Source organism: Oncorhynchus masou, chromosome 32, assembly GCF_036934945.1.
Source record: "Oncorhynchus masou masou isolate Uvic2021 chromosome 32, UVic_Omas_1.1, whole genome shotgun sequence".
NCBI lineage: Eukaryota > Metazoa > Chordata > Actinopteri > Salmoniformes > Salmonidae > Oncorhynchus > Oncorhynchus masou.
In genome coordinates, this window is record NC_088243.1 from 58,330,038 (window position 1) to 58,352,832 (window position 22,795).

A 22,795-nucleotide genomic window follows, 5' to 3' on the forward strand; every position below is an offset into this window, starting at 1 on the left:
GAATGGCTGACGGCCAAGGACGAGGAGCTGTCAGAGCAGCTGCCCATAGGGGGTGACGTGGGGGCCGTCCAACATCAGAGGGAGTTCCACCAGGTACTGTGTTGGGCCCCTTTCAAAAGCTACATCACACAAACACTGAAACAAGCCAAAATGTGTAACGGCATTCAGAGGAAGAAGGTGAGGACCAAGATGCAGCGTGGTACGTGTCCATATTTATTAAATAGAACTGAACACTAAATACAAAGTAACAAAAGGAATAACTTGAAACAGTTCTGAAAGGTGATACAAACACTAAACAGAAAACAACTACCCACAAAACCCATGTGGGCAAGAGCTACCTAAGTATGGTTTTCAATCAGAGACAACGACAGACAGCTGTCCCTGATTGAAAACCATACCCGGCCAAAAACAAAGAAATACAAAAACATAGAAAAAATAACACAGAATGCCCACCCTAGTCACACCCTGGCCTAACCAAAATAGAGAATAAACAGCCTGTCTATGGCCAGGGTGTGACAAAATGGTAGGTAATAATTAGGATTTTCTTACAAGGCAGGGTTCTCTAACCCTGTTCCTGGAGAGCTACCCTCCCATTTTATTCCACATTTTTTTCTGTGGCACTAAGGAACATTCAACTCATTCCATGGATTCTATAGAAAGTGTGATTTAATTAATTTACTGTAGGCAGATGCACAGTAACTACAGTGAACTATAGTTACAAATTGCTTGAGTGGAAACCATCATTCATGCCGAGCTGCAGGAATGTGTGTTTGAGTTACCATCCAGTTGACTCGTATTGATCAAACAAATTCAAAGGCGCCTTTACAGCACAAACCAGTAACACTTTGTCTCTCCCTAGAAACTCGTTATTTACCTGTTTGGAATGAATAAGGCCACTCGGTTATGTTTTAGTGCTTTGACACTAACCTTAGTTTAAGGTTAGCCCATCGGTAACATTAAGGATAGAGGGAAGTAAGCACTTTGAGAGCCGTACATACCTAAACCCTCCCTCCCTCCAAAGGGATTTACCTACTTTCAATTAGCAACCACTTCGATTTGAGGCTCTCTTAATTTGGCCATCTATCAAAATAACGACTCTATTTCAGGATTTAAGACTCTGGCTGTTATCTGCAGGAGAGATCGGGACCAACAAAATGGCCATGGTGTGTTTTGAAAGTAGTGGTGGAAAATGTACTGTATTGTCATACTTGAGTAAAGGTAAAGATCCCTTAATAGAAAATGACTGAAGTAAAGGTGAAATTCATCCAGTAAAATACTACTTTATTAAATGTTTTAAAGTATTTGGTTTTAAATATACTTAAGTATCAAAAGTAAATGTAATTTCTAAAATATACTTAAGTATCAAAAGTATAAATAATTTCAAATTCCTTATATTAAGCAAACCAGACTGCACTATTTTCTTGTTTTTTAAATTTACGGATACATAATTTACAAATGAAGCATGTGTGTTTAGTGAGTCCGCCAGATGAGAGGCAGTAGGGATGACCAGGGATGTTCTCTTGATAAGTGCATAAATTGGACCATTTTCCTGTCCTGCTAAGCATTCAAAATGTAATGAGTACTTTTGGGTGTCAGGGAAAACGTATGGAGTAAAAAGTACATCATTTTCTTTAGGAATGTAGTGAAGAAAAAGTTGTCAAACATATATATATAGTAAAGTAAAGTACAGATATCCCAAAAAACGACTTAGGTAGTACATTAAAGTATTTGTACTTAAGTACTTTACACCACTGGTTAAAACCACCCAGTGGTGAATCTATAAAAGATACCCTGAACTATCATTAAATAAGAGTGGTTCAGCTGAAATCTTTTTATTTGACATGTTAAAAAGCCCCAGCTGCTCTGTGTTGATGGAGAGGGGAATTCAACTAGTTGAAAGCTGAGAGTTGTGGAGCCAAACAAGCAGATGCCGGGTGCAGAATATAAGAGGAGGAAAGATAGAGTCTCTCACATTCAGGGGCTTGTTCTGCACTCGTCCTTATTCTGTAGTTGAACATAGGAAAAATCCTTCCTTGCAATGGTTTCAGTTTTTTTTTAAATCCATTTCCCGGTAAAAACATCTCCATTTGGTATGATATGTCCTCCAAACACAAACAGGCAGGCAGGAAGGCAGATGTGTGTTGTACACACACACACACACACACACACACACACACACACACACACACACACACACACACACACACACACACACACACACACACACACACACACACACACACACACACACACACACACCATAATTGGTCCTGTACTACAGCAGAATGCTCTTTCCACCTACATTCCAATTTTCTCAGCTGTCAGTTTGTGCAGTGTGTCTCTGAGGAGAGAGAGCCGTATTGACAGTGAGAGTGGTCCTCACCTACCCCTCCCCCTCCCCCCTCCATTGCCACAGACTGCTGCTGTGAAATCAGCTTCCAAATTAACAGGACAAAAACCATAGTCACACACCATCTCTCTCTCTCTCTCTCTCTCTCTCTCTCTCTCTCTCTCTCCTGCTAATCTCTCTATCTCTCTATCTACTGCTAAGAGATTATAGCCCACTGTGCTGTTTCCTCCCTCCCACTCATACTACAGATTTTGTTACTTAGTATATACCTGCTAAAATCACAATAGATTCCCCTCCTCTACACTCCACCCTCCTCCTTCCTCCCCCCTTTCCTCCCACCATCCCTTTTCTTTTCCCTATGTCCCCATTTTTATGCAATATTCCTTTATAATCTAAGGAGCTCCCACTCCCCAAGTGTGACGTTGCTCTAAAACTTTTCAGACAAAGCGGAAAGGGAAATTGTATGGAGTTTTCTGTGGAGAATTACAGGGTTTAAGAAATGTGAGTTATTGATCTTAAGTGGATTTGTTCTGCAGTATTTCAGTGCGTGGGGAAGTGTCCCTTTCAGTGTGTGTGTGTGCGCGCGTGTGCTTGTGTGCGTGCGCATCGCTCTATAAGTATGTGTGTGTGTAGCGTTCTATAAGTGTGCGTGTGTTGTGTTCTATACGTGTGTGTGTAGTGTTCTATAAGTGTGCGTGTGTTGTGTTCTATACGTGTGTGTGTAGTGTTCTATAAGTGTGCGTGTGTTGTGTTCTATACGTGTGTGTGTAGCGTTCTATAAGTGTGCATGTGTAGTGTTCTATAAGTGTGTGTGTGTAGTGTTCTATAAGTGTGCGTGTATTGTGTTCTATAAGTGTGTCTGTAGTGTTCTATACGTGTGTGTAGTGTTCTATAAGTGTGTGTGTGTAGTGTTCTATAAGTGTGTGTTTAGTGTTCTATAAGTGTGTGTGTGTAGTGTTCTATAAGTGTGTGTGTGTGTAGTGTTCTATAAGTGTGTGTGTGTAGTGTTCTATAAGTGTGTGTGTTTAGTGTTCTATAAGTGTGTGTGTGTTTCGTGTTCTACAAGTGTGTTTGTGTAGAGTTCTATAAGTGTGTGTGTTTAGTGTTCTATAAGTGTGTGTGTGTAGTGTTCTATAAGTGTGTGTGTAGTGTTCTATTGGTGTGTGTATGTGTGTAGTGTTCTATAAGTCTATGTGTAGTGTTCTATAAGTGTGTGTGTAGTGTTCTATAAGTGTGTGTGTGTGTGTGTATTGTTCTATGAGTGTGTGTGTAGTGTTCTATAAGTGTGTGTGTGTAGAGTTCTACAAGTGTGTGTGTGTAGAGTTCTACAAGTGTGTGTGTTTAGTGTTCTATAAGTGTGTGTGTGTAGTGTTCTATAAGTGTGTGTGTAGTGTTCTATTGGTGTGTGTATGTGTGTAGTGTTCTATAAGTGTGTGTGTAGTGTTCTATAAGTGTGTGTATGTGTGTAGTGTTCTATAAGTCTGTGTGTAGTGTTCTATAGGTGTGTGTGTAGTGTTCTATAGGTGTGTGTGTCGTGTTCTATAGGTGTGTGTGTAGTGTTCTATAGGTGTGTGTGTAGTGTTCTATAGGTGTGTGTGTAGTGTTCTATAAGTGTGTGTGTTTAGTGTTCTATAAGTGTTTGTGTGTAGTGTTCTATAAGTGTGTGTGTAGTGTTCTATAAGTGTGTGTGGTGTTCTATAGGTGTGTGTGTAGTGTTCTATAGGTGTGTATGTGTGTGTAGTGTTCTATAAGTGTGTGTGTAGTGTTCTATAAGTGTGTGTGTGGTGTTCTATAGGTGTGTGTGTATGTGTGTGTAGTGTTCTATAAGTGTGTGTATGTGTGTGTAGTGTTCTATAGGTGTGTATGTGTGTGTAGTGTTCTATAAGTGTGTGTGTAGTGTTCTATAAGTGTGTGTGTAGTGTTCTATAGGTGTGTGTTTAGTGTTCTATAAGTGTGTGTGTAGTGTTCTATAAGTGTGTGTGTAGTGTTCTATAAGTGTGTGTATGTGTGTAGTGTTCTATAAGTGTGTGTGTAGTGTTCTATAAGTGTGTGTGGTGTTCTATAGGTGTGTGTAGTGTTCTATAGGTGTGTATGTGTGTGTAGTGTTCTATAAGTGTGTGTGTAGTGTTCTATAAGTGTGTGTGTAGTGTTCTATAGGTGTGTGTGTATGTGTGTGTAGTGTTCTATAAGTGTGTGTATGTTTGTGTAGTGTTCTATAAGTGTGTGTGTAGTGTTCTATAAGTGTGTGTGTAGTGTTCTATAGGTGTGTGTTTAGTGTTCTATAAGTGTGTGTGTAGTGTTCTATAGGTGTGTGTGTAGTGTTCTATAAGTGTGTGTGTAGTGTTCTATAAGTGTGTGTGTGTAGTGTTCTATAAGTGTGTGTGTAGTGTTCTATAAGTGTGTGTGTAGTGTTCTATAAGTGTGTGTATGTGTGTAGTGTTCTATAAGTGTGTGTGTAGTGTTATATAAGTGTGTGTGTCGTGTTCTATAAGTGTGTGTATGTGTGTAGTGTTCTATAAGTCTGTGTGTAGTGTTCTATAGGTGTGTGTGTAGTGTTCTATAGGTGTGTGTGTAGTGTTCTATAGGTGTGTGTGTAGTGTTCTATAGGTGTGTGTAGTGTTCTATAGGTGTGTGTGTAGTGTTCTATAGGTGTGTGTGTAGTGTTCTATAGGTGTGTGTGTAGTGTTCTATAGGTGTGTGTGTAGTGTTCTATAGGTGTGTGTGTAGTGTTCTATAAGTGTGCGTGTGTTGTGTTCTATACGTGTGTGTGTAGTGTTCTATAAGTGTGCGTGTGTTGTGTTCTATACGTGTGTGTGTAGCGTTCTATAAGTGTGCATGTGTAGTGTTCTATAAGTGTGTGTGTGTAGTGTTCTATAAGTGTGCGTGTATTGTGTTCTATAAGTGTGTCTGTAGTGTTCTATACGTGTGTGTAGTGTTCTATAAGTGTGTGTGTGTAGTGTTCTATAAGTGTGTGTTTAGTGTTCTATAAGTGTGTGTGTGTAGTGTTCTATAAGTGTGTGTGTGTGTAGTGTTCTATAAGTGTGTGTGTGTAGTGTTCTATAAGTGTGTGTGTTTAGTGTTCTATAAGTGTGTGTGTGTTTCGTGTTCTACAAGTGTGTTTGTGTAGAGTTCTATAAGTGTGTGTGTTTAGTGTTCTATAAGTGTGTGTGTGTAGTGTTCTATAAGTGTGTGTGTAGTGTTCTATTGGTGTGTGTATGTGTGTAGTGTTCTATAAGTCTATGTGTAGTGTTCTATAAGTGTGTGTGTAGTGTTCTATAAGTGTGTGTGTGTGTGTATTGTTCTATGAGTGTGTGTGTAGTGTTCTATAAGTGTGTGTGTGTAGAGTTCTACAAGTGTGTGTGTGTAGAGTTCTACAAGTGTGTGTGTTTAGTGTTCTATAAGTGTGTGTGTGTAGTGTTCTATAAGTGTGTGTGTAGTGTTCTATTGGTGTGTGTATGTGTGTAGTGTTCTATAAGTGTGTGTGTTTAGTGTTCTATAAGTGTTTGTGTGTAGTGTTCTATAAGTGTGTGTGTAGTGTTCTATAAGTGTGTGTGGTGTTCTATAGGTGTGTGTGTAGTGTTCTATAGGTGTGTATGTGTGTGTAGTGTTCTATAAGTGTGTGTGTAGTGTTCTATAAGTGTGTGTGTGGTGTTCTATAGGTGTGTGTGTATGTGTGTGTAGTGTTCTATAAGTGTGTGTATGTGTGTGTAGTGTTCTATAGGTGTGTATGTGTGTGTAGTGTTCTATAAGTGTGTGTGTAGTGTTCTATAAGTGTGTGTGTAGTGTTCTATAGGTGTGTGTTTAGTGTTCTATAAGTGTGTGTGTAGTGTTCTATAAGTGTGTGTGTAGTGTTCTATAAGTGTGTGTATGTGTGTAGTGTTCTATAAGTGTGTGTGTAGTGTTCTATAAGTGTGTGTGGTGTTCTATAGGTGTGTGTGTAGTGTTCTATAGGTGTGTATGTGTGTGTAGTGTTCTATAAGTGTGTGTGTAGTGTTCTATAAGTGTGTGTGTAGTGTTCTATAGGTGTGTGTGTATGTGTGTGTAGTGTTCTATAAGTGTGTGTATGTTTGTGTAGTGTTCTATAAGTGTGTGTGTAGTGTTCTATAAGTGTGTGTGTAGTGTTCTATAGGTGTGTGTTTAGTGTTCTATAAGTGTGTGTGTAGTGTTCTATAGGTGTGTGTGTAGTGTTCTATAAGTGTGTGTGTAGTGTTCTATAAGTGTGTGTGTGTAGTGTTCTATAAGTGTGTGTGTAGTGTTCTATAAGTGTGTGTGTAGTGTTCTATAAGTGTGTGTATGTGTGTAGTGTTCTATAAGTGTGTGTGTAGTGTTATATAAGTGTGTGTGTAGTGTTCTATAAGTGTGTGTATGTGTGTAGTGTTCTATAAGTCTGTGTGTAGTGTTCTATAGGTGTGTGTGTAGTGTTCTATAGGTGTGTGTGTAGTGTTCTATAGGTGTGTGTGTAGTGTTCTATAGGTGTGTGTAGTGTTCTATAGGTGTGTGTGTAGTGTTCTATAGGTGTGTGTGTAGTGTTCTATAGGTGTGTGTGTAGTGTTCTATAGGTGTGTGTGTAGTGTTCTATAGGTGTGTGTGTAGTGTTCTATAAGTGTGTGTGTAGTGTTCTATAGGTGTGTGTAGTGTTCTATAGGTGTGTGTGTAGTGTTCTATAGGTGTGTGTAGTGTTCTATAGGTGTGTGTGTAGTGTTCTATAAGTGTGTGTGTAGTGTTCTACAAGTGTGTGTAGTGTTCTATAGGTGTGTGTGTAGTGTTCTATAGGTGTGTGTGTAGTGTTCTATAAGTGTGTGTGTAGTGTTCTACAGGTGTGTGTGTAGTGTTCTATAGGTGTGTGTAGTGTTCTATAGGTGTGTGTAGTGTTCTATAAGTGTGTGTGTAGTGTTCTATAGGTGTGTGTGTAGTGTTCTATAGGTGTGTGTGTAGTGTTCTATAGGTGTGTGTGTAGTGTTCTATAAGTGTGTGTGTAGTGTTCTATAGGTGTGTGTGTAGTGTTCTATAGGTGTGTGTGTAGTGTTCTATAGGTGTGTGTGTAGTGTTCTATAGGTGTGTGTGTAGTGTTCTATAGGTGTGTGTGTAGTGTTCTATAGGTGTGTGTGTAGTGTTCTATAAGTGTGTGTGTAGTGTTCTACAGGTGTGTGTGTAGTGTTCTATAGGTGTGTGTAGTGTTCTATAGGTGTGTGTAGTGTTCTATAAGTGTGTGTGTAGTGTTCTATAGGTGTGTGTGTAGTGTTCTATAGGTGTGTGTGTAGTGTTCTATAGGTGTGTGTGTAGTGTTCTATAAGTGTGTGTGTAGTGTTCTATAGGTGTGTGTGTAGTGTTCTACAGGTGTGTGTGTAGTGTTCTATAGGTGTGTGTAGTGTTCTATAGGTGTGTGTAGTGTTCTATAAGTGTGTGTGTAGTGTTCTATAGGTGTGTGTGTAGTGTTCTATAGGTGTGTGTGTAGTGTTCTATAGGTGTGTGTGTAGTGTTCTATAGGTGTGTGTGTAGTGCATAATCTATTCATCCAGAGAAAAGAGAGGAGGATGAAGTAATAATGAACCTAAAAAGAATTATAATAATATATGCCATTTAGCAGACGCTTTTATCGAAAGCGACTTACAGTCATGCGTACATACATTTTACGAATGGGTGGTCCCTGGAGTCAAACCCCCTTCCCTGACGTTACAAGAGCCATGTGTTCTGAGAAAGCTCAGTGTAATGGGGTCTCTGGGGGCCCCAGAAATAAATAGGGGACCATCAACATGTTTGGAGGGGGCAATGAAACCATTTCCTTCTCTGACTCTTCCTCCTCCATCATGCATAATGTAGCCTAATTGGATCTGAAGTCTTTCTATTTTATGTTCCTTCAGCCAAAGACGGCACCCCTCAGTGTGAAATTTAGCTGGAATTAAAGTTTTAACGCAGCGGAGGCCTAAGGGAGGGAAGTAAACCCGCAATCCCACCCTGGGTACCAATCGCTCACTCAGAAAAAAACGAAACAAGCGGGTTAAAATCTGAGTTTCCTTAGTAACCTCACCAGGAAATCTTATCATAAACCACAGCTCCTGCACAGAACACATTTCTGCATGTTTGCTAAGCATCAGTGGTATATGCCAGTTCAGTGGTCCTCCGTATTTAATTCCGTCAGTGAGGAGGGAGGCTGGTGTTATCAGGGAGTGACTGGCTGCAGTCATGGGGTTTAATAGCCACTGAAAGAAAGTCGCCACTGCGCCGCTCGCCACAGGGGAAACCCTGTCCCGGCTCCACGAGGGAGCAAAAGGGGGCTCAGTTGAAACGTGTGCCCCCTCAGTTTTAGTTTCATGTCCCTTTATAAAAATCGCAAAAAAAGTTACAATGATTAAAAGTTAAAAAGTTAAAGTGACACGTTGGCGCAAAATCTAAATCTTCTCTGCACTGTGTCAGCACAATGGACAGCGCTAGCTGCGATGTGTGTAGGGGAGCTATGGAAAGCCACTGAGGTGGTTAGCAATGAATAGGGCTGTTACAGTGACCATATTACCACCGCACCGGCAGTCATGCCCACATTCAAATTCCACGTGACCGTTTAGTCGCGTAATTAGGCTTCAAGCTCTGATGCTGCTGATGGTCATTAGTAGCCTACCAAACTTGCTAACTGCCTGGTACTCAGCACTCTATTGTCCCTCTAATCACTCTGACATCAATGCAAATGTTTTCAAAAATAAAATCAATCACTTCATGAGAGCCCATGAGCTCATGTTGCGCAACATTTCTATAGGCTATGCAATTGTGTGAGAAAACAGAGTTTTGATTACCTCTATTAAAAAGAGGAGGATGCCATTAGTTTCTATAGACTAGGCCTACTATATTTATTCATCAGCTTTCCTAATATTAAGGTAATTTCTTTGCTTTACAACCGGAGTATAGTCTGCCTGGCTGGTATGAAAATGAACCACGGGGAAACGTCTTCCATTCGCTATTTAAGTGCATAGATGACATGTATTTCTTTTTCCGTGCCCCTGTTCTGAGATAGGTGCATTATAATGGTCCATTCTAAATCAAAACTAATTTCAAACATATTATTTAGTATATGTAAGACAATATTCAATTAGGAATAGTCTGATTGGTGATTATATTAGCCTATCAACGATGGGCATCAATGATTTATTACCAATAATAATGCCCAGCGTGTTCAGTAAGGCAAGAAACAGAGAATGCTTTTTAAACAACTTTTTCAAATCCTAGTCGCACACCTCATGTAGCCTAGCCCATAGGCCTATATGTTTTGATAAGGTTTGTGTCACAACTTAAGTGGACAAATAACTTCTTAAAATTAAGCACATTAATCTGCTTTACAACCGGTGTAGTGCCTAAGAGACAATTTATGCTTGATCCGAAAATGTGGTCGGAGGCGGTGTATGGATGGCGTGATGTAATTGCGGAGCACCTGGACGCAAGCAGAGGCCAATTTGAGCTCCGTACTGCATTGTCGTGTGCCTCTCAAATTTTGTAAATTTGCGTAGGGCTCAGTATTGCTCCGCATTGACATGATTGGTTGACGGTAGGTGAGGGCCCTAGGTCCTGTATAAACACAAACTCACTTCCTTGACAACTTCCTTCACAACAGCTCTGCGCTACTCTGTAAAGCGGAAAAAGTATGATTGCCCAGATTTCTGCAGAGGCCATATCACCATACATGCTACATGCTACATGCTACATGCCAATGCAGATGTTGGATTGACCATGCAGCGCCTTTCACTGGCAAACAAATGTCAAATTTGGGGAAGATCATTTTCACCAAATAAATGCACTTTCATAATAAAGCATTACATGCATAATCACATCTGTGTTAACTTTTGAGAACGGTGTTTTCCCGCTAATTTATTGCATTTTGGAACATTCACGCTCAAAGCCTACTGCCTTGTGTGATTTTTTGCTCTTATAATGTGAAGAAACAGCCTAATAGTTGATCAACATTTTAAGCTAAACGTTCTGACCTGTTGCATCAGCCTCATTGCTTTTTTTATGCTCGTGGTTGTATTAATTTGGGATCTATCGCATCCCACAACTATCCAAGAGTATGTTTGCAATATTTATTTATTGCACAGAAGGACAAGTTGACCAATATAATAGGTCAACTTTTGTACTATGGGGGTTAGTAGATTGACATAGGCTAGTGCTTCTGCTGTTCGTTAGGCCTACTCATCTTGTTGGCTGACGAAAGTAGGCTAAATATAGACAGTTCTTCTAACATCTTCAATATGCGCCTCGGAATTCAATGAGAGGGAGGCTCGCAATTGCGTCTGTCTTCACTTGTAGCCTACATCTTAGCTGAGATACCTCTGAGAAGGGCCCGATCATGTGACGGACATTGGCTAATAAGAATTGAGATATCTGAGAGCGCATGTGAAGTGAGAGGTGTTTTGGAGCACGACAGAGAGAAGGGAATTATAATTATTATATTAATTCCAAGGGCACAACGGCCACTTTGGCTGCAAAAGGCATGGGTTTTCTAAGGGGCATTACAGCCACACAAGGGGGAAGCTGCTGAGAAGTTTGAGGTCTGGTGAGAATATTATCAAGTGCTTATCTAATTGTGAATGAGAGACTGATGAAGTGTGTGCAACCTGGACAAGAAACAAATCAAATCAAATCCAAGTTTATTTGTCACGTGCGCTGAATACAACAGGTATGCTTACTTACAAGGCTCTAACCAATAGTGCGGAGAAAGAAAAGTATGTGTGTGTATGTGTGTGTGTGTGTGTGCGTGCGTGTGTGTGTGTGTGTGTGTGTGCGTGTGTACCGCTTGCCGTGCGGTAGCAGAAAGAAAAGTCTATGACTGGGGTGGCTGGGGTCTTTGACAATTTTCAGGGCCTTCCTCTGACACCACCTGGTATAGAGGTCCTGGATGGCAGGCAGCTTTGCCCGAGTGATCTACTAGGCCGTACACACTACCCTCTGAAGTGCCTTGCGGTCGGAGGCTGAGCAATTGCCATAACAGGCAGTGATGCAACTGGTCAGGATGCTCTCGATGTTGCAGCTGTAGAACCTTTTGAGGATCTCAGGACCCATGCCAAATATTTTTTTAGTTATAGTTTCCTGAGGGGGAATAGGCTTTGTCGTGCCCTCTTCATGACTGTCTTGGTGTGTTTGGACTATTCTAGTGTGTTGTTGATGTGGACACCAAGGAATTTGAAGCCCTCAACCTGCTCCACTTCAGCCACGACAATGAGAATGGGGACGTGCTCGGTGCTCCTTTTCCTGTAGTCCACAATCATCTCCTTAGTCTTGGTTATGTTGAGAGATAGGTTGTTATTCTGGCACCACCCGGCCAGGTCTCTGACCTCCCTATAGGCTGTCTCGTTGTTGTCGGTGTTCAGGCCTACCACTGTTGTGTCGTCAGCAAACTTAATGATGGTGTTGGAGTCTTGCCTGGCCATGCAGTCGTGGGTGAACAGGGAGTACAGGAGGGGACTTAGCACGCACCCCCGGGGAGCTCCAGTGTTCAGGATCAGCGTGGCAGATGTGTTTCTACCTACCCTCACCACCTGGGGCGGCCCGTCAGGAAGTCCAGGATCCAGTTGCAGATGTGTTTACTCCCAGGTTCCTTAGCTTATTGATGAGCTTTGATGATACTATGGTGTTGAACGCTGAGCTGTAGTCAATGAATAGCCCTGCCACATCCAATGAGCGTCGGAGCCGGTGGAGAATGATTCAATCTTAGCCCTGTATTGACGCTTTACCTGTTTGATGGTTCGTCGCAGGGCATAGCGGGATTTCTTGTACGCTTCCGGGTTAGAGTCCCGCACCTTGGAAGCAGCAGCTCTACCCTTTAGCTCAGTGCGAATGTTGCCTGTAATCCATGGCTTCTGGTTGGGGTATGTACGTACAGTCACTGTGGGGACGACGTCCTCAATGAACTTATTGATAAAGCCAGTGACTGATGTGGTGTATTCCTCAATGTCATCGGAAGAATCCCGGAACATGTTCCAGTCTGTGATAGCAAAATAGTCCTGAAGTTGAGCATCTGCTTCATCTGACCATTTGTTTTATAGATAGAGTCACTGGTGCTTCCTGCTTTAGTTTTTGCTTGTACGCAGGAATCAGGAGGATAGAGTTGTGGTCGGATTTACCAAATGGAGGGCGAGGGAGAGCTCTGTACGCATCTCTGTGTGTGGAGTACAGGTGATCTAGAATTGTTCCCCTCTGGTTGCACATTTAATATGTTGATAGAGATTTGGTAGAGCTGATTTAAGTTTCCCTGCATTAAAGTCTCTAGCCACTAGGATCACCGCCTCTGGGTGAGTGGATTCCTGTTTGCTTATTTCCTTATACAGCTGACTGAGTGCGGTTTTAGTGCCGGCATCTGTATGTGGTGGTAAATAAACAGCCACGAAAAGTATAGCTGAGAACTCCCTAGGCAAGTTGTGTGGCCTGCAATTTATCATAATATACTCTACTTCAGGCGAGCAAAATCTAGAGACTTCTTTAGATTTTGTAACCAGCTGTTGTTTACAAATATACACAGAGCGCTCCTCCTGGTTTAACCGGAGTGTGCGGTTCTATCCTGCCGATGCAGCGTGTATCCTGCTAGCTGAATATCCATGTCGCCATTCAGCCACGATTCCGTGAAACATAGGATATTAGTTTTTCATGTCCCGTTGGTAGGATATTCGTGATCGTACCACGTCTAGTTTATTGTCCAATGATTGCATGTTGGCGAGTAATGTTGATGGTAATGGAAGCTTTCGTAGTTGTCTTCTGCGGGTCCAGACGAGGCATCCGGCTCTTTGTCCTCTGAGTAGCTTCCTTTTGCGAATAATTGGGATGTCTGTCCTGCGGGGTGTTTGGAGAATATTGTGTGAGTCCTGCTTGCTGCTGCTGCTGTTGTTGTTGATGTTGAAAAAAATCTTTGTCTAACCCGAAGTGAGTGATCGCTGTCCTGATATCTAGAAGTTCTTTTCTGCCGTAAGATACGGTAGTAGAAACATTATGTACAAAATAATTTACAAACATTGCAGAAAAAAAAACGTAATAAGCACAATTGGTTAGGAGACCGTAAAACGGCAGCCATCTCCTCCGGCGCCATTTTCTCAAAGCTCAAGCCTTTCATTCAACTGTTTTCAAATCATCATTAGAGTTGCATCGCGCAGTCTTAGAATGCATTTGTCACACCCTGACCATAGTTTGCTTTGTATGTTTATATGTTTTATTTGGTCAGGGTGTGATCTGAGTGGGCATTCTATGCTGTGTGTCTAGTTTGTCTGTTTCTGTGTTTGGCCTGATATGGTTCTCAATCAGAGGCAGGTGTTAGTCATTGTCTCTGATTGGGAACCATATTTAGGTAACCTGTTTGGTGTTGGGTTTTGTGGGTGATTGTCCTTTTGTCCTTATGTCTGTCGTGTGTTAGTTTGCACCAGTATTAGGCTGTTTCGGTTTTCGTGTATTGTTTATCGTTTTTCATATTGATTCGTGTTTACTTCAGTTTTATTAAACTTGGATCGCAATAGACACGCCGCATTTTGGTCCGACTCTCTTTCACCTACAGAAAACCGTGACAGAATCACCCACCACAACAGGACCAAGCGGCGTGGTGACAGGCAGTGGCAGCAGGAGCAACAAGGTCTGGAGTATACGACTTGGGAGGAAATAGACAGGTGGGCGGTCGACCCAGGGAGAGTGCCAGAGCCCACCTGGGATTCGCTGGAGCAGTGCGAAGAAGGTTACTTGAGAATGGAGATGGAGAAACAAGCACGGCGGCGTGGAAGGAAGCCCGAGAGTCAGCCCCAAAAATGTCTTGGGGGGGCTCACAGGGAGTAGGGCGACGCTAGGTAGGAGACCTACGCCAATTTCCTGTGGTTTACCGGGGGGCTAGAGAGACCGGGCAGGCACCGTGTGATGCTGTGGTGCGCACGGTGTCCCCAGTGCGGGTGCATAGCCCGGTGCGGTACATTCCAGCTCCGCGTATCGGCCGGGCTAGAGTGAGCGTCGAGCCAAATGCCATGAAGCCGGCTCTACGCATCTGGTCTCCAGTGCGTCTCCTTGGGCCGGCTTACATGGCACCAGCCTTGCGCACGGTGTCCCCGGTTCGCCTGCATAGCCCAGTGCGGGCTATTCCACCTCGCCGCACTGGCAGAGCGACCGGGAGTATTCAACCAGGTAAGGTTGGGCAGGCTCGGTGCTCAAGAGCTCCAGTGCACCTGCACGGTCTGGTCTACCCAGTACTACCTCCACGCACCAGCCGTCCGGTGGCAGCTCCCCGCACCAGGCTTCCTGTGCGTGTCCTCGGCCCAGTACCACCAGTGCCAGCACCACGCATCAGGCCTACAGTGCACCCCGCCTGTTTAGCGCTGCCAGAGCCTTCCTCCTCTCCTGCGCTGCCGGAGTCTCCCGCCTGTTTAGCGCTGCCAGAGCCTTCCTCCCCTACAGCGCTGCCGGAGTCTCCCGCCTGCATGGAGCAGCCAGAGCTGCCCGTCTGCATGGAGCAGCCAGAGCTGCCAGTCTGCAAGGAGCTGTCAGTCTGCATGGAGCTGTCAGTCTGCAAGGAGCTGTCAGTCTGCAAGGAGCTGTCAGTCTGCAAGGAGCTGCCAGTCTGCAAGGAGCTGCCAGTCTGCATGGAGCAGCCAGAGCTGCCAGTCTGCATGGAGCAGCCAGAGATGCCAGTCTGCATGGAGTGGCCAGAGCTGCCAGTTTGCATGCAGCAGCCAGAGCTGCCAGACTGCATGGAGCAGCCAGAGCTGCCAGTCTGCATGGAGCAGCCAGAGCTGCCAGTCTGCATGGAGCAGCCAGAGCTGCCAGTCTGCATGGAGCAGCCAGAGCTGCCAGTCTGCAAGGAGCTGTCAGTCTGCATGGAGCTGTCAGTCTGCAAGGAGCTGTCAGTCTGCAAGGAGCTGTCAGTCTGCAAGGAGCTGCCAGTCTGCAAGGAGCTGCCAGTCTGCAAGGAGCTGCCAGAGCTGCCAGTCTGCATGGAGCAGCCAGAGCTGCCAGTCTGCAAGAAGCCGCCAGAGCTGCCAGTCTGCAAGAAGCCGCCAGAGCTGCCAGTCTGCATGGAGCAGCTAGAGCTGTCAGTCAGCATGGAGCAGCCAGAGCCGTCAGTCAGCATGGAGCAGCCAGAGCCGCCAGTCAGCATGGAGCAGCCAGAGCTGCCAGTCAGCATGGAGCAGCCAGAGCCGTCAGTCTGCCAGGATCCGCCAGTCAGCCAGACTCTTCCAGATCCGCCAGTCAGCCAGGATCTTCCAGATCCGCCAGTCAGCCAGGATCCGCCAGTCAGCCAGACTCTTCCAGATCCGCCAGTCAGCCAGACACTTCCAGATCCGCCAGTCAGCCAGGATCTTCCAGATCCGCCAGTCAGCCAGACTCTTCCAGATCCGCCAGTCAGCCAGACTCTTCCAGATCCACCAGTCAGCCCAGAGGCGCCAGAGCCCCTCAGCCCAGAGGCGCCAGAGCCCCTCAGACCAGAGGCGCCAGAGCCCCTCTGTCCCGAGCTGCACCCTCTGTCCCGAGCTGCCCCTCTGTCCCGAGCTGCCCCTCACTCCAGTGGGGTTATGTAGTGGGGTCGACGTAGTTAGGAGGCCAAGGAAATCAAATCAAATCAAATCAAATCAAATTTCAAATCAAATCAAATCAAATTTTATTTGTCACATACACATGGTTAGCAGATGTTAATGCGAGTGTAGCGAAATGCTTGTGCTTCTAGTTCCGACAATGCAGTAATAACCAACAAGTAATCTAACTAACAATTCCTAATCTACTGTCTTATACACAGTGTAAGGGGATAAAGAATATGTACATAAGGATATATGAATGAGTGATGGTACAGAGCAGCATAGGCAAGATACAGTAGATGGTATCGAGTACAGTATATACATATGAGATGAGTATGTAAACAAAGTGGCATAGTTAAAGTGGCTAGTGATACATGTATTACATAAGGATGCAGTCGATGATATAGAGTACAGTATATACGTATGCATATGAGATGAATAATGTAGGGTAAGTAACATTATATAAGGTAGCATTGTTTAAAGTGGCTAGTGATATATTTACAACATTTCCCATCAATTCCCATTATTAAAGTGGCTGGAGTTGAGTCAGTGTCAGTGTGTAGGCAGCAGCCACTCAATGTTAGTGGTGGCTGTTTAACAGTCTGATGGCCTTGAGATAGAAGCTGTTTTTCAGTCTCTTGGTCCCAGCTTTGATGCACCTGTACTGACCTCGCCTTCTGGATGATAGCGGGGTGAACAGGCAGTGGCTCGGGTGGTAGATGTCCTTAATGGAAGCGGACAAGGTGGCGGACTAAGACTATGGTGAAGTGGGGGCCACGTCCAGCACCAGAGCCGCCACCGCAGACAGATGCCCACCCAGACCCTTCCCAATAGGTTCAGGTTTTGCGGCCGGAGTCCGCACCTTGGGGGGGGGGGGGGGTGTACTGTCACACCCTGACCATAGTTTGCTTTGTATGTTTATATGTTTTGTTTGGTCAGGGTGTGATCTGAGTGGGTATTCTATGTTGTGTGTCTAGTTTGTCTGTTTCTGTGTTTGGCCTGATATGGTTCTCAATCAGAGGCAGGTGTTAGCCATTGTCTCTGATTGGGAACCATATTTAGGTAACCTGTTTGGTGTTGGGTTTTGTGGGTGATTGTCCTTTTGTCCTTAGGTCTGTCGTGTGCTAGTTTGCACCAGTATTAGGCTGTTTCGGTTTTCGTGTATTGTTTATTGTTTTTCATATTGATTCATGTTTACTTCAGTTTTATTAAACTTGGAACGCAATAGACACGCCGCATTTTGGTCCGACTCTCTTTCACCTACAGAAAACCGTGACAGCATTAAACATCTAGACATACAGTACCAGTCAAAAGTTTGGACACACCTACTCAATCCAGGGTTTTTATTTTTTTTATTTTTTTTATACATTGTAGAATAATAGTGAAGACATCAAAACTATGAAATAACACATGGAATCATGAAGTAACCAAAAACGTGTCCAGAGTTTTTTCCCCTCTGGTTGCACGTTTAATATGCTGATAGAAATTTGGTCAACCAGATTTAAGTTTCCCTGCATTAAATTCCCCGGCTACTAGGAGTGCCGCCTCTGGGTGAGCATGCTCTTGTTTGCTTATGGCTGAATACAGCTCGTTCAATGCTGCGAAAAATACAGAGGAAAACTCTCCAGGTAGATAGTGTGGTATACAGCTTATCATGATATATTCTACCTCAGGAGAGCAATAGATTGAGACTTCCTTAGATATTGTGCACCAGCTGTTATTTACAAAAATACATAGTCTGCCGCCTCTTGTCTTACGAAACACCATGGAACCACACAGCCGTCATACCGCTCAGGAAGGAGACACGTTCTGTCTCCTAGTGAACGTACTTTGGTGCGAAAAGTGCAAATCAATCCCAGAACAACAGCAAAGGATCTTGTGAAGATGCTGGAGGAACAGGTACAAAATGATTTATATCCGCAGTAAAACGAGTCCTGTATCGACATAACCTGAAAGGCCGCTCAGCAAGGAAGAAGCCACTGCTCCAAAACCGACATAAAAAAGCCAGACTACGGTTTGCAACTGCATATGGGGACAAAGATCGTACTTTTTGGAGAAATGTCCTCTGGTCTGATGAAACAAAAATAGAACTGTTTAGCCATAATGTCCATCGTTATATTTGGAGGAAAAAAGGGGAGGCTTTCAAGCCGAAGAACACCATCCCAACCGTGAAGCACGGGGGTGGCAGCATCATGTTGTGGGGGTGCTTTGCTACAGGAGCGACTGGTGCACTACACAAAATAGATGGCTTCATGAGGGAGGACAATTATGTGGATATATTGAAGAAACACCTCAAGACATCAGTCAGGAAATTAAAGCTTGGTCGGAAATAGGTCTTCCAATGACCCCAAGCATACTTCCAAAGTTGTGTCAAAATGGCTTAAGGACAACCAAGTCAAGGTATTCGAGTGGCCATCACAAAGCCCTGACATCAATCCTATAGAAAATGTGTGGGCAGAACTGAAAATGCGTGTGTGAGCAAAGAGGCCTACAAACCTGACTCAGTTACACCAGCTCTGTCAGGAGGAATGGGCCAAAATTCACCCAACTTATTGTGGGAAGCTTGTGGAAGGCTAATCAAAACTTTTGACCCAGGTTAAACAATTTAAAGAGTGTATGTAAACTTCTGACCCACTAGGAATGTGAAATAAATAAAAGCTGAAATAAATCATTCTCTTTACTATTATTCTGACATTTCACATTCTTAAAATAAAGGGGGTATCCTAACGGACGTAAAACAGGGACTTTTTACTAGGACTAAATGTCAGGAATTGTGAGAAACAAATGTATTTGGCTAAGGTGTATGTAAACTTCCGACTTCAACTGTAAGTAAAAATACTTTAAAGTACTACTTAACTATTGGGGGTATCTTTACTTTACTATTTATATGTTTGACAACTTTTCATTAACTTCACTACGTTCCTGAGGAAAATTATGTACTTTTTACTTCATACATTTTCCCTAACACCCAAATGTATTTGTTACATTTCGAATGCTTAGCACATAAGGAAAATGGTCCAATTCACACACTTGTCAAGACAACATGATTATTGCTACTGCCTCTGATCTGGCGGACTCACTAAACACAAATGCTTCATTTGTAAATTATGTTTGCCCCTGTCTATCCTTTACATAAAACAAATAATAATAATTGTGCCTCCGTCTGTAATATTCTATTTTGATTTATAATGGTGGAGTCAAGTTTACAGTTGACGCTGCTTTGCTTTCCTCACGCCCCACGACTACAGAATTGAGTTAGCTTCTTAGCTAGCTATAAAAATGGTTAGTGTTATTTGCCTTAGTCTATTTAACTAGCTCGAACCAGCTAATCTGCCACTGCTACGATGGATATCAAAAATTGGCTTCGCCAAGGTACCCAAACAAAACCAAAAGGAGAAAGCGAGCGATTGGCAGCAACAGCAGTATCAAACCACCGAGTTCACTGTCAAGCCCAGCAGCGAGGATGATGTCGAGCTCCAGCTAGCTCAGCGTGCAAGAGCCTACCTACCCTTCCACAAGCGTCGCCAGGATAATGGCTCCACAGCTTCCTCCACCTCCAACTCTTCCTGACAATATACCCATTTGCCATCAGAGCAGCCTCAGTTTGTCGGGGCATAGACTCTACAAGGTGTCGAACGCGTTCCACAGGGATGCTGGTCAATGTTGACTCCAATGCTTCCCACAGTTGTGTCAAGTTGGCTGGATGTCCTTTGGGTGGTGGACAATTGTTGATACACCCGGGAAACTGTTAAGTGCGAAAACCCCAGCAGCGTTGGAGTTCTTGACACACTCAAACCGGTGCACCTGGCACCTACTACCATATCCCATTCAAAGGCACTTTAATATTTTGTCTTGCTCATTCACCCTCTGAATGGCACACACACACAATCCATGTGTGGATTTAACAGGTGACATCAATAAGGGATCAAAGCTCTCACCTGGAGTCACCTGGTCAGTCTACGTCATGTTCTTAAAGTTCTGTGCAGTCAGTGTATTTCACTTTAGTTTAATAACGTACTAATATACTACTAAGTTTTTACCGAGCATAAGTTGAGTGGTGAATGGAGATTAGCTGTTGAGGACAAGAGAGTCTGGTTGACACTGCCGGTCCATAGGCCCACGGGATTCTCTGTGATTACGTCCTAAATGGCACCCTATTCCCTATAGAGTGTATTACTGTTGACCAGAGCCCTATGGGACAGCCTATGAGTCATTAATTCCACTAGGCAGCTGGGTTGGTATCTAGGTCTGCAGCAGAATAATGTGCATGTACTCAGGCAGTTCAGCACAGAGACGATATAGTACAGACTGACAGCTAGGCAGTCCTATGTGGTCCTCTGCAAGTTGCTCCTCACTGTGTGTGTTCATGTATGCAAATTGATGTCTGTGTGTGTGTGTATATTGTACAGTATGTGTTATAATGAGCCTATGCATGTTGTTTGTATGTGATTGAACCATGCCTTCATCTCTCTGTGGGCTCCTGTCCTGTCTGTCTCCAGGTATTCATGGAGGATGTCAAGTCTCGGGGGCCGTTCATCTACTCTGTGCTGGAGTCTGCTCAGGCCTTCTTGGCACAGCACCCCTTCCAGGAGCCCGAGGAGACGCTGCCCGACGGAAAAGGTCTGCCCACCCACTCCAAAACCATGTCAAATGACACCCTACATATGCAGGATCTTAATTTGAGCTAGTTTGCTACAGGAGGAAAATAATCCTGCAGCAACAGGAAATGTTAATTATTATGTGGATTATAATTCATGGAAATGTTTTGTAGCGGTTGATGCATTGTTTGTTAGGGTAAATCAAGTCGGACATTTTAAAATGGAAAGTACAAACTTTAGAAGCCATTTTAAACCTGAATACACTCTAAGTTTGCAACAAAAGAGTCACCAACAAAAGAGTGATCAAATTAAGATCCTACATCTGTAGGTGCCAATCCTCCCCATACCACCCCACCCTGCCACCCTGCCACACACACCAAAACCAGACCTGAGCAGTGAGAACAGAGAGAGATAGGGAGTTCAGTAAGTTGATCTCCAGCAGTTGTGTATCCACCATTAGGTCTGATTAGCAGCTACCTGTCCTGCTGTATCAGAGTGGATCAGAGGATGTATGTTTGGGGAGAGCAGTTGGGTCGGGACCAATTAGCCCAGTTCACACCATCTGGTCAAATCAATAATGCAGCATGCTAGGCTGTTTCTGCCCCCACTCTCCTTCCCTCCCTTCCTCGCCCTCCCCCAACCAACATCCTCTTGCTCTCCACCACTGGTGGCACGCATGGGGAAAAGATGGGGGCGAACTCTCCCTGTTTCTCTGCCCCCAACAAGATATTTCCCACAGTTTCTCCTATCCAACTGTTTCTTTCTACTGATGTTTGCACCAATTGGGGCTGCCTGCCTACCCAATCCCTCACCCTGTTCTCCTGCTCCCCCTCTTCATCCCCTCCTCCTCCTCCTCCTCCTCCAGAAGTGTCTCCGAGGAAGCGGATCCTGAACGTGAGTCGTTCAGTGTGGAAGCAGGCCAACGTGGCCAGTGACCTGTGGGAGAAGCTGACTGCCCGCTGCGTGGACCGACACAGGTCAGATATGCGGCACAGGCCCACTCCACTGGGCTGCAATACACCCATGATTCTGGGTTTTCGATTGGCTAGAGATGTTTTTACCGTGCCTGTACTCAAATATCATTGGGTCTTTATTTTGACAGCATCAAGGAAATTTTCTATGGCTGAAATAAGGTTAGGGTTGGTGCTCAGGTATTAAGGTGATGTCTTGCTTTAGTGGTAAAACTGCATATGACAATGTATAAAACAACTGTAGAAGTTAAAGTATTCTGTCTGTGTCCAAGGCACATGGAGCGGACCCTGGAGCGCCTGCTGCAGACCCAGGCAGCCATGGAGGAGCTGGCGGTGGCCCTAGAACAGGCTGAGGGGGTCCGGGATGCATGGGAGCCTGTAGGGGACCTCTTCATCGACTCACTACAGGACCACATCGATGCCACCAAGGTAAGCATGTATGTGTGCGTCTCAAATATTAAGCAAGCTGTCTGCTTCAAATAAAAAGCTGGGTTTGTGTGTGTTCGTTTGGGTGTGCGTGTGCGTGTGTGTGTGTGTGTGTGTGTGTGTGTGTGTGTGTGTGTGTGTGTGTGTGTGTGTGTGTGTGTGTGTGTGTGTGTGTGTGTGTGTGTGTGTGTGTGTGAGAGAGAGTGAGTGTGTGTGTGTGTACTGTGCTCCTCACCACCAGGGCCAGACAGAATCTGCAGATATCAGATCTCAAATCAAAGTGATTTGAAATATAAAATACCTGTGGAATCGACACAGATTAAATAGTGCCTGAAACATGAATAGATCCATCTTTATTGCTTAGATATGGAGACAATGCTGTGAAGATATTGATAAGAAAACTGTCTAGAAGATTCCCTCTAGCTACGCTCGCTAATCTGTTAGCTGTGAAGAGGCTCCTTCAGTCTACTGGCTAGATGGCTGTTACTTCACTGTAATTATGGAAGATCTGTCTCTCTATCCCTCTGCTCTCTTAGCTTTGTTTCTGTTAGTATTGACTCAGTGTTCCTGGGCGACATGATTAGATTTTTAATTAATTTATTATGATCTTATTAGTGTTTAAGTCTTGCATCTTCAGGACGTGTGTGCCACATGGGCTTATAAGACACTGTATTTGCAGAAGCAAAATGTAATTATTATATACAGTGCCTTGCGAAAGTATTCGCCCCCCTTGAACTTTACGACCTTTTGCCACATTTCAGGCTTCAAACATAAAGATATAAAACTGTATTTTTTTGTGAAGAATCAACAAAAAGTGGGACACAATCATGAAGTGGAACGACATTTATTGGATATTTCAAACTTTTTTAACAAATCAAAAACTGAAAAAATGGGTGTGCAAAATTATTCAGCCCCTTTACTTTCAGTGCAGCAAAC

At 43.9% G+C, this 22,795-nt stretch overlaps 1 protein-coding gene across 1 annotated transcript in view; it reads left to right on the forward strand.

Annotated features, from left to right (window-relative positions):
• Positions 1 to 22,795, forward strand: part of drp2 (dystrophin related protein 2) — a 116,804-nt gene that overhangs the window by 16,195 nt on the left and 77,814 nt on the right. Inside the window, exons 3-6 of the mRNA XM_064955840.1 lie at positions 1 to 93; positions 20,364 to 20,484; positions 21,328 to 21,439; positions 21,706 to 21,862. The exon at positions 1 to 93 is cut by the window's left edge and continues 64 nt beyond it. Of these exons, the coding sequence (XP_064811912.1) occupies positions 1 to 93; positions 20,364 to 20,484; positions 21,328 to 21,439; positions 21,706 to 21,862 (483 nt within the window). The remainder of the gene's footprint in view (positions 94 to 20,363; positions 20,485 to 21,327; positions 21,440 to 21,705; positions 21,863 to 22,795) is intronic.